General features: G+C 35.0%; 1 protein-coding gene across 1 annotated transcript in view; it reads right to left on the minus strand.

The window, feature by feature from the left end:
* LOC131527034 (protein eva-1 homolog A) overlaps nucleotides 1-15,671 on the minus strand; it is a 48,360-nt gene extending 32,689 nt beyond the window's left edge. Inside the window, exons 1-3 of the mRNA XM_058755853.1 lie at nucleotides 15,493-15,671; nucleotides 1,609-1,826; nucleotides 236-359 (exon numbers count right to left, since the gene is read on the minus strand). Of these exons, the coding sequence (XP_058611836.1) occupies nucleotides 236-359; nucleotides 1,609-1,826; nucleotides 15,493-15,595 (445 nt within the window). The 5' untranslated portion in view covers nucleotides 15,596-15,671. The remainder of the gene's footprint in view (nucleotides 1-235; nucleotides 360-1,608; nucleotides 1,827-15,492) is intronic.
* Between the last annotated feature and the right edge of the window lie 1,598 nt (nucleotides 15,672-17,269).

Below are 17,269 nucleotides of genomic sequence, written 5' to 3' on the forward strand. Positions count from 1 at the left end.
AAGGAACATGTATTAACAAAGAAAATAAAAGTCCATTTTCATTTCAACTCGACTTTAAACCGAGTCCATGTGTGTCTGTAGAGCTTTAACAGACACAGTGACACGTAACTGAAGTGCACAGCTTTATTTCTCAGACCTGCATGAGCGGAAGGACAGAAGTGGACAGATTTCTCTCTGCTCAGCTACCAGAACACAATAACCTGTGTGTGTGTGTGTGTGTGTGAGAGAGACTCACTCGGCCTGCACTTGTACTGCACACTGAGGTATTTGCTGATGGTGGGACAGGGGTCCGTCCCAAACAAACGACTGTTGACAAGAACCTGACATCTCCGCCTGTCCTCACATTCATCCAGCATCTTCTGCAGAGAGACAGACAGATCCAGACAGACAGACAGACAGCATGCTTTCATTCAGGTACATGCATTCCATGGCTTTCATTTTTCCCGCAGTAGATTCCTTCCCTCCGGGCAGAAAAACACACAGAGTGTAATTTTACTCCGGCACACAGTGCTGTACATGTGTGTGTTTATAGCGTGTGGTTTTAGCGAGCGTGCAAGTGTAAATCATGCGTGTGTGTGCTGTCAGAGACGCCGCAGTTCAAAAGAGCTACTGTCACATAAATCAGAGTCACACACACCTTCATCAGCTATGTTTGGATATTAAACACATTTAACACACAAAAATAAAATACAGCCTTATTATTAATATACTGTGCCACACAGAGTGAAACATATGAAGAACTTCATAAGAAACCTTTTACTTCTTTAATGTGATGTATTTTTGTATGACACACAAAAATATTCAATAACATTTTTTATAAAATAAAAAATGTAGGGCAGAACTTTCATTCATCTGGAATCAGTGTTGTTACTGGTAATTAAAGCTAAAATTAAAAACCATTTTCATTCATTGAAATAAAGCTAAAATTAGATAAAATTATTAATATTTGATGAAAACTGCAACTGAAATAAAATAAATGTAAGTTTTACTTAAGTTACCAAAACTAAAACTGAAATGAAAATAGAATTATTTAAAAAACTATTACTAATAAAATGACAAAAGCACAAAACTAAATTACTACAATTAAAAAACTGAAATAAAAAAATACAGCTAAACAGAGGGAAAAAAAAAAAAAAAAATCACCAATAAAATGACAAAGCACAAAACAAACTGAAATAAAAGTAAATTAAAGCTAAACAGAAATATTTATAAAAACAATAACAAAAAAAATTAATTACAAAAACTTAAATAAAATAAGAAATAAATGAAAGCTAAATAGACATATTAAAAATAATAAAATGACAAAAGCACATAATAAAATTACTATTCTTAAAATTTGAAATAAAAAAATGAAAGATAAATAGAAATATTGAAGAAAAAAATAATAGAACGACAAAAGCACATAAAATTACTAACCATAAAAACTGAAATAAAAAATTTAAGCTAAAAGACAAGAAAAAATGTAAACTAAAATTAATATGAAAACTAAAATATAAAAAATAAATATTAATAAATAGTATAACAGTATATAAATGATAGTAAATTAACACTGGAATTGACTGGATGGTGTAAAGATTTAATTTCTGTATTTCTATAATCAATATTTACCTGCAAGGATGTGGACACATGGCAGGAAGTGATGTCATGCACTGAGCGTGGTCCAGAACTGCTATAAGGGTTTGGGCACTGAGGTGAGTGGGCGGGGTCTGTTCTGCCGTAGAAAGCTGATTGGACAGTGATGGAGGTTCTGGGGGGGCAGCGAACAATCAGGAATTCTCCATCACACGCCTGTTCAGTGTGATTCCTCAGAACACGTGACAGATAACCTTCCACAGAGAGAAAAACACACATCCGTGAGATAATCCATCCACAGACATCAGCATCTTCTCACAAATCTCACCAGCAAATTCTGAAGAAAACTCTTTGTCAGTCAATGATATGTCTTGCTATGTGGTTGCTAAGGTGTATATTAAATGATCTAATATGAGGGGAAAAAACAGCACGGTTCAATGTTTGCTTTCACTTTCTGTTTATGCAGCTGTGTTTTATCCCGACAGTTCAACTCCAGAGCGGAAAGAGGCGATTCACACGCGTTTCCGTGCTGAGTGAGTGATGTCAGCGATGTTTGCCAAAGGAATAATGGAAACACACACACACACAAAGCACTACACATTACCTCAATATACACACAACCAGCCCAGACCTGTGGGGATCGGACCACCAAAGCCTCTAAAACACACACACACACACACACACAACTTAGCTATCAAAATGAGGACATGTTATAGACTTCTATTTATATCTAAAATAATGTTTTCATGAGGTCAAAACATTATTTGGGTGATTTATGAAGTTTTTTTGTTGTTGTTGTTGTTTTTACCTATGAAGAGTAATAATTAAAATAGTAAAAGAAAAAGTAAGAATTTTTATGAACTATTTATACAGAATTTTCTTCTGTTATTTTGTTTTATGAATGAGGTCTGAATGTGTGAATGGATAATTGACCTTTTTAAGTAATTTTAATACATAAATATCAAAAGAAACACTATACTGTTCAAAAGTTTGGGGTCAGTAAGATTTTTTTTATGTTTTTGAAAGTCTCTTCTGCTCACCAAGGCTGCATTTGTTTGATCAAAAATACAGTAAAATTAGTAGTAATTGTGAAATATTTTTACAATTTACAATAACTCTTTTCTATTTGAATATATTTTGAAATATAATTTATTCCTGTGATGCGAAGCTGAATTTTCAGCTTCATTACTCCAGTCTTCAGTGTCACATGATCCTTCAGAAATCATTCTAATATTCTGAATTGTTGCTGTGAGTTTATAGCTCACAATTAAGATTTTATTCAGAATTTATTTTTTCTGAATAAATACTTTTTTACTTGCAATTATGTTTTTTTTTTTCTTCTCAGAATTGCAAATTTACGTCTTGAAATTCGGAGAAAATAAGTCAGAATTGCGAGTTTATATCATCATTCATCTATGGAAGTTTATTTCCACCACAGAATAAAAAAGAAAAAAAAGGTAATTGCAATTCCCAGAAAAAAGTGTGAATTGTGAGAAAACAAGCTTGTTTCCAACACGGAATCAGTAAAATCAAGGCAATTGCAAGTTTATCTCTCACAATTGAGACTTTTTTCTCTCAGAAATGTGAGATATGTATACTCAGAATTGAAAAAGAAAACAGTCAAAATTCTGAGATTTAATTGCATGATATATGAACTCGCAATTCTAACTGCATTATGCGATGTCAGAGTGATAAAGTCCACCTGAAAAATTCATTGCGTTAATCTCAAACAGAGATGCTAATCATAAATGTGAGCTTAAGATGAAAAAGTGTTTTGAAAAGCACAATAAAGTTGCATTGCACTACAATATTTAAAATAGGCAAATAAACATGGTCAGTTAATGTTGTGGTGTTGTAATCGGCCTCAGATAAATGTCACAAAAAGCTACTCAAATGCATTCATAACGAATGAATGAATAATGAAATAATCATGTAATACAGAAGGCCTGTTCTCCTGCTCATGAAAGGAATGCTGTACAATCCACCCAGGATTCCTCCGAGAGCTTTAGGCTTTCCGAACACAATCCCTCCTGCTATTGTTCTCGGACAGAAGCCAACATTCCAGCCGCTGATTGACAGCTCCTTTCACCAATCACAGCTCAAATGACAGACAACACCTGCGTGGGATCTCCAATCAGAGAGCGGCCTCTAGGCCAGCGATCACACCAATATGAAGCGCTCTGAAGCAGCTCAGGTGGAGGTTTACCTGAACGCAACACAATAAAACCAGGTCAAAACACACAGACAGAGCCACTGCTGCAGGGATCATATCAATGTGGAGAGAGGGTGTTTGAAATAGCATACTCAATGAATTAAACAACATTTATGATCATTAAATATTACAGTTTGAAATGTTTAGAATATAGTTTGTAATATATTGCAGTAAGACATTCTCTAGTATTCCATTCGGAAAACTGGAATGAAATGGAATACTATGGTATACTTTTTAATGCAAACAACACAATAAATAGCTTTTATTTCTATATTTTAAATTTAGGTTTTAGCAATTTTGTGGCGCTTTTGTCATTTTTTAGCTTTAATTTAAATTTATATTTATATTTATATAATTTTAGTCATTTAACGTAAACATTTTACTACACTTTGTTACCAAGGTAATTTTTTTTTTAAGTTTTTGTGTTAGTTTGAATATCACAATTCAGACATTTCAAATAAAATAAAAAATGTACAATTCAAAATGACAAGAAACAGCATAGTATAACAGTATATTATATAATTATATATATTATTATATTATATAATTAATAGTTCACCATAGTTACAGTACCAATAACAACACAGATACTGCCTATTGTTTAGTAACTGGGTGGAACCCAATTATTATAATAATGTAGCTATTGTTCAGCTTTTTTAAATAATTGCATTTAATCCAAATTTTGTGATTCGTGTCAAACAATGAGTCAAGAGGACATTACATATCACAGTGGAAGCAGATCTAGGTCAAGTTGAGAGCATTGCATTGTGGGATAAAGGGCTAAACGTTGTATACTGAAAACTTTGGCAAATAAAGGCATGCATATGGAATACTGCAAAAATAGTATGAAAAGCAGGGAAAGCTATTCAGATCAGAGCCTAAAAAGGGGACGAAGTGGAAAAAGTAGAAGTGACAAGTCATGTGCTCAATCATGTGATCATCTGAGGGGGTGAAAAGGGGGTAATTTACCACCTTTCCAGTCTCCTAAAACACAGGAGCTGGATGAGAGATGGTCAGAAAGAAAAGTGAAAACAGTGTGTGTGTGTGTGTGTGTGAGTTGTGCTGGAGTTTCCCCTATGTTTAAATGATGCTGTGCTGTGATTGGTGGGGAGAGTGATGACGGCTGAATTCCATACATCTGCAGAGTAACGTGAAGCAAAACACAAACACAGCGACACATGCACACACACGCACCCTCACACACAATCCAGCGGTCTATCTGATCACTGTTCAGTGTTATTTGTGAAAGGTGAGCTGTCTGTCTGTGTGTCTGTCTGTGTGTCTGTGTGTCTGTGTGTCTGTGTGTGTCTATCCAGCATATCTCATTCTCTGATCATTTAACATTTACCAGGAGCGGAAACTACAATCAGAAACCCACCATATATAAACAAAGGTTTGGGGTCAGTAAGATTTTTTTTAAATAATTATGAAAAAAAGTGTCACCAAGGCGCCATTTATTTGATCATAAAGTATGTTAAAAACAGTAATATTGTGAAATATTCCTACAATTATTTAAAAAAAACAAAAAACTGTTTCCTATTTGAATATATTGTAAAATGCAGCGCTGAATTTTCAGCATCATTACTGCAGTCTTCAGCGTCACATGATCTTCAGAAATCATTCTAATATACTGATTTGCTCCTCAAGAAACATTTCTGATTATTATCAATGTTGACAATAGTTGTGCTGCTTCTTTTCCCCCCCAGAATTCTTTGATGAATAGAAAGTTATAAAACAGCATTTATTTGAAGTACAAAACTTTTGTGACATTTTAGATCAATTCTGATCCTTACTGAATGAAAGGATTAATTTAATTTAAAAAGAAATGTATACATTTATTAAAAAACAAGATGCATTGGTCATAATCTAATAAAGAGAATATTTTGCCCTTTTAAATAAAAATGTTTTTTGAAAGTCTGATTACATAATGAGTGAAGAAAAAAGTAGTAACATGTCCAGAGCCAAAGCGGTGCAGCTAATCGTTTTGAGTCCTCAGAAAGTATTTAGCTTTGACTCACTGGAGCGGCACTAAAGAGCCTCTACTACCGCCGGTGATATTTTTGGAAAATTATAGAGCGGAGTTGAACATGAGAGAGCGGATATTGAGGAGGAATTCCCTCAAAACCCGAACGCAGCTGTGAGGAGAAGCTCTCCAGCCATCAGGAAGCTCAAACACACCCTAAACCACACAGCGAACGCTCGCGGGAAAACACTGCACAAATAAATGGACAGCGGTCACACCAAAGCTCAAAACAAGTAGATGCTTTCGTTTAAAAACTGTCATTAACCTCGGGTGACCTCACGTGACCTCAGAGAACAGGAAAACACTACTGTGTGTGTGTGTGTGTGTGTGTGTGTGTGTGGAGAGAGAGAGAGAGAGAGAGAGTGTCAACATGGCACTACAATAGAGATTAGTAGCTGCTAATAAATTAAACACAGAGATCAGCTGAAGGAGCTTAGATTAGATATTAGCGTTTTCAAGGAATACAGTGGGGCAAAAAAGTATTTAGTCAGCCACCAATTGTGCAAGTTCTCCCACTTAAAAAGATGAGAGAGGCCTGTAATTTTCATCATAGGTATACCTCAACTATGAGAGACAAAATGAGAAAAAAAAAATCCAGAAAATCACATTGTAGGATTTTTAAAGAATTAATTGGTAAATTCCTCGTTAAAATAAGTATTTGGTCACCTGCAAACAAGCAAGATTTCTGGCTCTCACAGACCTGTAACTTCTTCTTTAAGAGGCTCCTCTGTCCTCCACTGTTACCTGTATTAATGGCATCTGTTTGAACTCGTTATCAGTATAAAAGACACCTGTCCACAACCTCAAACAGTCCAACTCCAAACTCCACCATGGCTAAGACCAAAGAGCTGTCAAAGGACACCAGAAACAAAATTGTAGACCTGCACCAGGCTGGGAAGACTGAATCTGCAATAGGTAAGCAGCTTGGTGTGAAGAAATCAACTGTGGGAGCAATTATTAGAAAATGGAAGACAAAATGATCACAAGAACTGTGAGCACAAATCCCAGAACCACACGGGGGACCTAGTGAATGACCTGCAGAGAGCTGGGACCAAAGTAACAAAGGCTACCATCAGTAACACACTGCGCCGCCAGGGACTCAAATCCTGCAGTGCCAGACGTGTCCCCCTGCTTAAGCCAGTACATGTCCGGCCCGTCTGAAGTTTGCTAGAGAGCATTTGGATGATCCAGAAGAGGATTGGGAGAATGTCATATGGTCAGATGAAACCAAAATAGAACTTTTTGGTAAAAACTCAACTTGTCGTGTTTGGAGGAGAAAGAATGCTGAGTTGCATCCAAAGAACACCATACCTACTGTGAAGCATGGGGGTGGAAACATCATGCTTTGGGGCTGTTTTTCTGCAAAGGGACCAGGACGACTGATCCGTGTAAATGAAAGAATGAATGGGGCCATGTATCGTGAGATTTTGAGTGAAAACCTCCTTCCATCAGCAAGGGCATTGAAGATGAAACGTGGCTGGGTCTTTCAGCATGACAATGATCCCAAACACACCGCCTGGCAACGAAGGAGTGGCTTCGTAAGAAGCATTTCAAGGTCCTGGAGTGGCCTAGCCAGTCTCCAGATCTCAACCCCATCGAAAATCTTTGGAGGGAGTTGAAAGTCCGTGTTGCCCAGCGACAGCCCCAAAACATTACTGCTCTAGAGGAGATCTGCATGGAGGAATGGGCCAAAATACCAGCAACAGTGTGTGAAAACCTTGTGAAGACTTACAGAAAACGTTTGACTTCTGTCATTGCCAACAAAGGGTATATAACATAGTATTGAGATGAAATTTTGTTATTGACCAAATACTTATTTTCCACCATAATTTGCAAATAAATTCTTTAAAAATCCTACAATGTGATTTTCTGGATTCTTTTTTCTCATTTTGTCTCTCATAGTTGAGGTCTACCTATGATGAAAATTACAGGCCTCTCTCATCTTTTTAAGTGGGAGAACTTGCACAATTGGTGGCTGACTAAATACTTTTTTGCCCCACTGTAGTTCACCCAAAAATAATGTCAAAATTCTGTTGTTATTGATTCACTCTCATATGGTTTCAAACCTGCAGGAATTGTCATGCAGCAGTGAGTAAATGATGATTTGTATTTTTTGGGCCAAATCAACCTTAAAGCGACAATTCACCCAAAAATGAGTTGTGTCTTCATTTATGTTGATTATGTCTTTCCAAACCTGTAAGACATTATTTCTTCTGCTGAACACAGAAGAAGATATTCTGAAGATGAAGAACCAAACAGAATGTTTGTAACTATACTGAACCAACACAATACCAACATTCTTTAAAATATTGTTTATGAAATGATTTCTCTCATTCATTTGATTTGATGCTCAGCTGAATAACAAACAGCAGAAAGCCCCAAAACAGGTTGTTCCTGTAGTTTTAGCAATACACATGTACCTTTTACACTGCAATGATTTCTGAACAATCTATTTTTTGCTGTGTCCTTTAATCATCTGGCTGAACTGGAAAGGAAAATGTGTAAAATAATAAAAGAAGATCCAAAAAGATCATAAACACGCAAAACAAATCCATACGAATGGAATTGTTTAATCCAAGGCTTGTGAAGAGATAAAATGGCTTTACGTGATGAACTGATTTAATTTAGGCTTTTTTTTTTTTTTTTGGCGCATCTAAACAATGATTGACACCCATACATATACATATGGCAAACATGGAAAATTATGATCTATATGTGTGTGTGTACTGTAGGCCTACATGTGAATAAAAGTCAAAATTAAATATTTCAATGGAGAGACAAAAAGTCTTAGGTTTAATTAAAAATATCTTAATTTTGTTTAGAATATTAACAAAAGTCAAACAGGTTTGGAATGACATGAGTGTAAGTAAATGATTAATGAAATGAAACTTTCACTTTTGGGTGCACTGTCCCTTTAAGAGAAAATACTAAATGACAATGTAAAGCAGCCAGTTGAGTTTTTTGTATGTGCAGTTTAAATGCAGGTAAATCTGAAACAACACAAAATAATAAACCAGAGTGTAGTAAAGTATATAAGTGAAGAAAAAAAAAAAAAAAAAAAGAGCGATTTTATGACTACTTTTCGCGAGTGATCGAGAGCGTTTTAAAGGATCAGGATGTGATCAGCTGGACAAAAGCTCCTTGTTCTTCTCTGCTCCTCTTTCTACTTCTGCTTTCTGTCACTGCTCATTTATGCATCCATCTATAGATATCATATATTTTCCTTTGTCAAAAATGTGAATCTGTAGATATGTAACAGCTGATAGAGCCGTTCATTAGCATTCCCATGCACTCATCTCAGCTGCTCTGCTCCAATAAAACATCATATAATAAACATGAGCAATAATATAATGCACAAATATTTATCTAATCAGAATACACTGCAACATTTAAAACACATGCTGTAGTTACACCTAGCAAAGGCTAACTGGGCCATGCTAACCAGTCAAACCTTAACATCTTGTGTGCTTCACTTGCAGGTTAAATGATGTTGGATAGTGAGAGAAACAGATAAAGCTGATCTATATATATTATTTCTGCAGCACTATATAGCGTCACCACACGGATTTGCTAAAACAATGACTGAACACACACCCCAAATAGTCCAGAAAAGTCACCACAAAAAGCTCTAATGACATACATAAATAAAATAATGAACATGATTAATGAGGTTTTAAAATCAAGGACAACACTCCGTATTAAAGCACATTTGCTTCATTATCTGAATGAGGTCACTCTGTAACGCTAAAGCTGATAATTATGACTTAGAAAAAACTAAAACACTTCATTACACTACAACTATTCAGTACAGTTTCAAAGTTTGGGGTCAGTGAGATTTTGATTAAAGAATTAAAACTTTTATTCAGCAAGGATGCATTAAATTGATCAAAAGTGACAGTAAAGACATTTATAATGTTATTTCTATTTTAAAATAGATGCTGTTCTTTTGAACTTTCTTATCATAAAAGAATCCTTTAAAAAAATGTATCACAGTTTCCATAAAAATATGAAGCAGCACAACTGTTTTCAACACTGATAATAATCAGAAATGTTTCTTGAGCAGCAAATCAGCATATTAGAATGATTTCTGAAGGATCATGAGACACTGAAGACTGGAGTAATGATGCTGAAAATACAGCTGCGCATCACAGGAATAAATTACATTTTAAAATGTATTCAAATAGAAAACCGTTATTCAGATAACAGTTATATGTAAAAATAACTTCACAATATTACCGTTTTAACAGTTTTTTGATCAAATAAATGCAGCCATTAGTGTACTGAAAAGATTATATAATACTAAACACAGTTAAAACAGTAATATTGTGAAGTTATTTCTGAAACGTTTCTGAAAATTTGCTCTGATACATATTGCATGCTTAAAACACTATTTTAAGCATGCAATATGTATCAGAGCAAATTTTCAGAAACGTTTCAGAAGAGAACTCACAAGTGTCTCAAACTGTGCTCAGACTGGCCAAGATCTTTGCAATCAAAAGTCTCTTATCAAATTCTTACAAAATCCGATGATCTGAGGAATATACTATTCTCTACACATCAACACTTGTCTTATTTTGTCCTATTTTAAATCTCCTCAGGGCTTTGAGGTGCTATATGACACACACACAGACACATAGACAGACACAGACACATACTTGAATTTGTGGTTTACGGGGACTCTCCATAGGCGTAATGGTTTTTGTACTGTACAAACCGTATTTTCTATTCCCCTAGACCAAGCCTACACCTAACCCTACCCCTCACAGGTACTACTGGCAATTTTTGAATTTCATAAAACACCGTTTTTAAGTTTTTTAAGCTTTTTGTTTTACGGGGACACAGGAGGTGTCCTCATAAACCATGTTTACGTTGTAGTGCCCATGTTATTATACATATTTGTGTCCTTGTAAACCATGTATACCAGTACACACACACACACACACACACACACGCAGGCACAGACACACACACACACACACACACACACACACACACGTTTGTTTTTGTGAAAAGTGGGTACATCCCATAATGGTTTTTATACTGTACAAACTGTATGTGCTATTGTCCTACACCAACCCTACACCTAAACCTACCCCTTACAGGAGACTGTGTGCTATTTCAGATTTTCAATACACTCCATTCTGTGTGATTTATAAGCGTTTTGAAAAGTGGGGACATGGGGTAATGTCCTGAAAAGTCACCTTCTCCTTGTAATACCTGTCATACCCTTGTCTTTATACAAATTTATGTCCTCATTTGTCACAAAAACACATGCACAGACGCAGACACACGCAGACACACACACACACACAGGGTTCTGACATAGACATAACAGCCCAACCACAGGATCTGCACAGACACAGCTCACCTCTGTGTGTGTGTGAGGTGTTTTGATAAAGAACTCCTGCACAACATACGGTATGTGTCTGCACAAGACAATTATCAAAACTAGATCATTTCATTTTCTGAAGAAAATGTGTACGGTGCTCACCTGAGCAAACCCCGCTGCCACCATGCTAAGTATTTTGGGAGGTTAATACGCAGTTGCTAGAGTGTTCTGTGTGGTTGCCGGTGCATTGCTACGTGGTTTCTATACTGTTGTTGGGCTTTTCTAGCTGGTTTCTAAGCGACTGCTTACTGGTCAAAAGAGTCCCTTCTCAAGTCAATATTCTGGTCTCTAGATACGGCTTTGGTTCCTTCTTCAGTGTAAGTCTGGGTTTTTTCACCTGTTTTCCAGCACACCTCTCCTCAACAAGACACATGATTTTAGGAATCATTCATATACAGGATGATTTAAGGCTTTGGGGTTTATTCCAACTCCACAGTCATAAATCAAACCCTATATGAACAATAGTAATAGTGATGCTTGATTTAGAGAACATTGCTAATTAACAGCACAGAAAAGAGAAACGCTTGGGTCCGGATGGGAAAAAGGGTCTTGGAGTTTGGGGAAGGGGGTCTTTTCTACAAACAGAAGGCAGCGGTTTCAAGTTCCACCTCCAGAACAAAGTGCCTGAGAATGAACACACACACACACACACACAACACAGACACAGCTCTAACCTCTTGGCTTTCTGGATTATAAAGGTTATTAGAGCGCCTCTCACCTCAGCTAAACTCTCTCTGATTTCAAGCATTACTCTCTTCCGGCAGCAAGATTTGTCCATCTTGGCAGTAATGGGATGCAAAGAGATGGAGTGAGATTAGACTTGTAATGTGACTACAGTCATGAGCATTTGGTAACAGATGAATTTATAAAGAAAAACAGGTCCTGTGATTAATAAAATCTTCACTTTTGCCAAAAAATTTTTTACACGTTCACAGATGGTCCAAATCTGAAGCAAGGTTACTATAGCTAATTAAATTAAAATAAAACGTTAAAAAATGGAAACTAAAATTATTTGAAATAAAACAAATGTTAACTGAAATGAAAAAAATAAAAAATAAATTATATCAGATAGTTGCCAAGGCAACATTTATCATTGTAATTTAGTTCAAGTAAATATTAAACTAAGTACAAGTTTTACTAAGTAGTAAAATAATTAAACTTAATTAAATTAAAATGAAAACAAATGAAATGAAAATAAATATAGGAAAGAAGAAAAAACTGATTCAAAATATTATTAAAAACTATAAAATTATTATTAATATATTAAAATGAAGTGAACACTACTTTCTTAATTTATATTCCTTGTCTTTAACTAGTGCACATTATTTAATAATATTATTAAATAATATTTAATAAAATTAAAATAAATGTATTAAAAATTCAATAATTTTACAATTATATAATAATATAAACTAAATTATATAAATAATTTAATATTATAGTATAATAAACTATAACAATATATACATTGTTATTGTTAATTTATTATTAATTCACAACCCAATCTAATTCAGATGCATAAAATTAAGTCACGCTCTGTACTTGCAGCTAAGTTTTCTGTTTCACTCAGAAGTGAACTTTTTTATTCTGATATAGCTACATTTTTCATTTTACTTTACGTCTATTAAAAACTCTGCTCATTCCTTTCATACAACATTTTTACAGTGAAAAAAAATTACTTAGTGCACCTTTAAATGCCATTTTCTGCTGACATTAAGGCAGTACGACTGACAGACAGACATTCCTCTAGTCTTAATAGTGTATTGGGATCATCAAACGGTTTGACCTCAGTTGACCTCCTGACCCTTTAACAGCCACACATCCCATTCAGCGCCTCACTAAGCCCCGCCCACAGCTTTATGAGCACTTTCACTGTAGTGAACACACACACACACACAATGAATCTAAATGCGCGTGTGTGTGAAGCTAATTAACCAAGGTAAAACACAGCACACACAAAGGCACAAGGTTCCTGTAGGACAGATGTACAGGTCTGTTGCCCGGCAACAGATGCTCCGTCTCCATCGACAACTTCTGTCAGCCTCTTCAAGCACCTGTCAATCAAACGGACATTCCAGAGTGTGTGAGCGGACGGTCCTGTGCGACCCGACAGAACAACAACTCTCAACTGTGTGTCCAGCTGAAAATAACCAACAATCTTCCACTGACGTGTTTTTCTTTGACAAGTCGATTCTCAAAACACAAGTCTGGCTCATATTTCACCTAAAAACTTTTTTTTTTCTTTTCTGTTTTGTTGCACTCTATTTAAACACATGTCCTGTTATTGTCGTTATTCTCATTGATATTTACTGTCTTGTTACTTTAATATGGATGTGAACCATTCTGTGCATATTTTATTTTTACTTAAATCAGCAGAAATGAAAAGGCAGAGCAGGAAATACTACCATGAAATGTAGATATTTTACAAATTAAATAAATATTATTTTCACATGACAGTAATTACACATGAAAATAATGTCACAGGGCAAAAACAGGCTTTGTTTTTATTTTAAATTCTATAAATAATTAAAAACAACTATAGTAAATAAATAAATTAATTAATTAATTTTCACCACTTTAAATCAACAAGATTTGTTGTGTTTTTTTTAGTTTTTTGGCATTTTATTTATGTATGTATGTATGTATGCATGCATGCATGCATGTATGTATGTATGTATGTATGTATCTATCTATCTATCTATGTATGTATGTATGTATGTATGTATGTATTTATTTATTTATATGAAGTTTTCGTTAAATTTTAGTTTTTGGTTATTTTAGTACGTAAACCTAAACTAAACAAAAATGAAATGTTGTAGCTGAAATAAAATAAGATTATATTATTTTATTATCACATTTTATTTCAGTTAATGTTTATTTCAAGTAATGAAAATATTTTAGTTTTCCAATAACCCTGACATACATAACACGCATACATATATACACACACACTTTTTTTTAAATACCCTGACATGGCTTAACAGGTTTCGTGAGACTCACCCAGTACGTCTCTATCTTCTATAAACCCGCTTTGAATCCGTATTGTGTAAAGCACTACACAAATAAACCTGACTGTCAATGAAAGTTCAGCTGTGGTACTCAAACAAAAAACATGATGTTGATTTTTCAGCCAAAGCAAAGCTTTGCACATCTAAGTGGTTTAAGAAGAGAAATGCTAACAAAATTCTATTAAAACAAACACTGATTGCCATCACACACTGAGATCTGCCTTCACTCACCACATCACAGCTGTTTCTGATCAATTCATCTCTGTTGTGTCCTTCAAGTCTTCACTGACCAAACACTCAGCCTTCATAAACTACAGGGAAGCTACACAAACAGTGCTGAGGATGTAGCTCTTCTCATCACGCCTTAAAAGATACAACAGCCTAATATACGCACAACAATCAGGGTTCATGAAATCAATACTTCATGCATTTATCTCATATAAATATATTTGAATATATATAATATGAAGAGTTCAGATGCAAAAGCCTCCAAGCCTCCGTTTGAAATTTTCTGCTAAAATGAACAGTAATGGCAATAAATAGTTTTTTTTTATTGCCATTAAAGTGAAATAACTGAACATAAACATAGGAGCCTGAGAACAATACTCATTTGAGAAGAAAACTTCAGATGGCACTAAACTCTTCATATACAGAGGGGCTCAAAAAACATTGTTTCATGTTGCTTCAATTCAACGCCTCACTCAAATTCCAGATCGCTACTCCGATAATACAGCCTAATTATGCAATAACAATGTGCAATAGCCTTATATTTATTTGCTACCACCTTCATCCTAGTACATCCCTGCATCTCTGATTATGTAATGAAAATATTATATTCATTTTTAAAATGCAAAACAGAAGCATTTTCACTGATTACTCAGACGTTTGGACCCCAGTGTATATATTAAGTGCATATGAAGATGATATGTATCACTGTAACCCAATGGGCGCGCGCACACACGCGCACTTTCTCTTTGATCGCGTCGGTCACGGAAGTTCCCGCGAAACAATCTGTTACAATGTTTCATACATTTAATCCGGGATGAAATAAACTCGCGCATGTCACATTAATACCTCAATAATGCATAAAAAGAAAAAAATACAGCTGGAACGTTTAAAAAAAAAAAAGAAAGTGTTGAAATGCAAAGCTGAAAAATTCCACTAAACGCGTGTTAAACAATTACATTTTAAAAAGGATAATAGCCTACAACATATATGATAAAGTGTCAATACACAAACTCATGTAGGTGATGATGGTAGTGATGATGATGATGATGGTGTCCAGTACCTGAGAACTCCTGTGAAGTCTTAGTGAAGCCAGTCAGACACGAGATTCCCAACAACAGCAGTGAATATGAGACATCAGGGAAAAACATCCTTAAGTGTCCCATCAGATCCGATGATTCCTGACAGAATCAGATCGCAGAACCTATAGTGATGTCTGATTCCATGACTTCAGTCCGGAGACACCGGAGACAGAGTCAGAAGACCACCAGAGAGAGAGAGAGAGAGAGAGAGAGAGAGATCCCCCTGGTCCCAAAGTCCCTGAATTTCACGCTCACTGCTGATGATTTAATTCATTGAATCTTTATCGGTATGATTGTCAATACACTATAGTGTTAGAGTTTATATAAAGTACATATACAAAAAATACAAAATATTTAGATAACACCATAATAACAACAAACACAAAAGCAAAAGATTAAAATCAAAACGCTTTAACAGTTCACCTAAAAAAAACCCGTCATGATTTGCCAAAGACTATAGAACTAGATTTACTCACCGTCAGGATGATTTTCTTCAGATTTAGAAGAAATTAGAAGTATTCTAGTAGGCTACTATTTTTATTTTTTTTGGTCGGTTTGATTCAGTCAAGTTTCAGTTTGGGTATTATTTCGTAAACTGTAATCTCCTCTAACTATAATTGGACCATACCCACAGATCCGGTTCTCTACACATCATGCAGTGTTTAAACCGGACATACAGGTGTTATGTTGTCTTTAATGGTGTCAGTGGGTCATTGTATTAATGCACTGTTTAAAGTAATTATTTTACGTAACGATAAACAACTGCAATCTTACTGAAAGGTGTAGAATAGATTATAGAAGACAGCTGCCATTTGTCCTTCATATACATATGCAGAAACCATGACTTTACATATAGCTTAGCTATATAATGCTGTAAACATCGTCTACTAAAATGGTGTTTCCATCATTTACAGTAATCATTTATAATAATTTAATATTCTATAAATAATAGCATCCCAACCTATATTTAAATCTGATATTTTACCATTGCAGTTTATTTCCTAATATTAAGCTAGTGTCTGCGATGACTTCAAGGTCATGTAAAGAAAATAAAGCTGATTAAATAAGTACATGAATTAAAAAAAAAAAAAAACATTTTACCCGACTACTACTTTCAATCTCATGACAAACTCTCGATGAGCTGAGAAGAGCTGTAGAGACATCTGCTGGTCAATATGAAGAACTGCAGTAACTCCCCTTCTTCAAATAAAACGGCATGGATTCATCAGTTCACTGCAGTTTATATTATTTTTCAGGGTATCTGTTTGGTTTTGATCTGTTAACATTTGTACTGTTTCATGAATTGCTTGTTCCTTATAACTGTTTTACAGTTTAATACAGCAGAAAAGCCTGCAATGGGGCATGTTGTCACAAAGGACAACGTATTAACTTTATTTCCGCGTGCAATAATAGTCTAACAGTCGGTATGTCTAACAGCTTTTTTTCTTGCAGTCAAGATTAAGGTTCGAGTCCATACAGTAACTGACTTTAGAAAATAAGCAACCTGAGAAATATTCACTGCAGTAAAAATGACAAAAAACGTTTGTGTAGCCCAAGAACATGGGCTTGAATGAACACTGCACACTCCAAAACTGACCTGAAGAGCTTGTGGTTTGGTCTTCTTGTGATGAGCATTAACACCTTCATTCATGCAAACAGACCACAGAACCCAGAGCTGCCATCTCAGATGTATTTAATAAATTAAAACAAGGTACAAAAAAAGAAAAAGAAAAGAAAAAACCTAATGTACATTTGACT

The sequence above is a fragment of the Onychostoma macrolepis genome, chromosome 20 (genome assembly GCF_012432095.1).
Source record: "Onychostoma macrolepis isolate SWU-2019 chromosome 20, ASM1243209v1, whole genome shotgun sequence".
Classification (NCBI taxonomy): domain Eukaryota; kingdom Metazoa; phylum Chordata; class Actinopteri; order Cypriniformes; family Cyprinidae; genus Onychostoma; species Onychostoma macrolepis.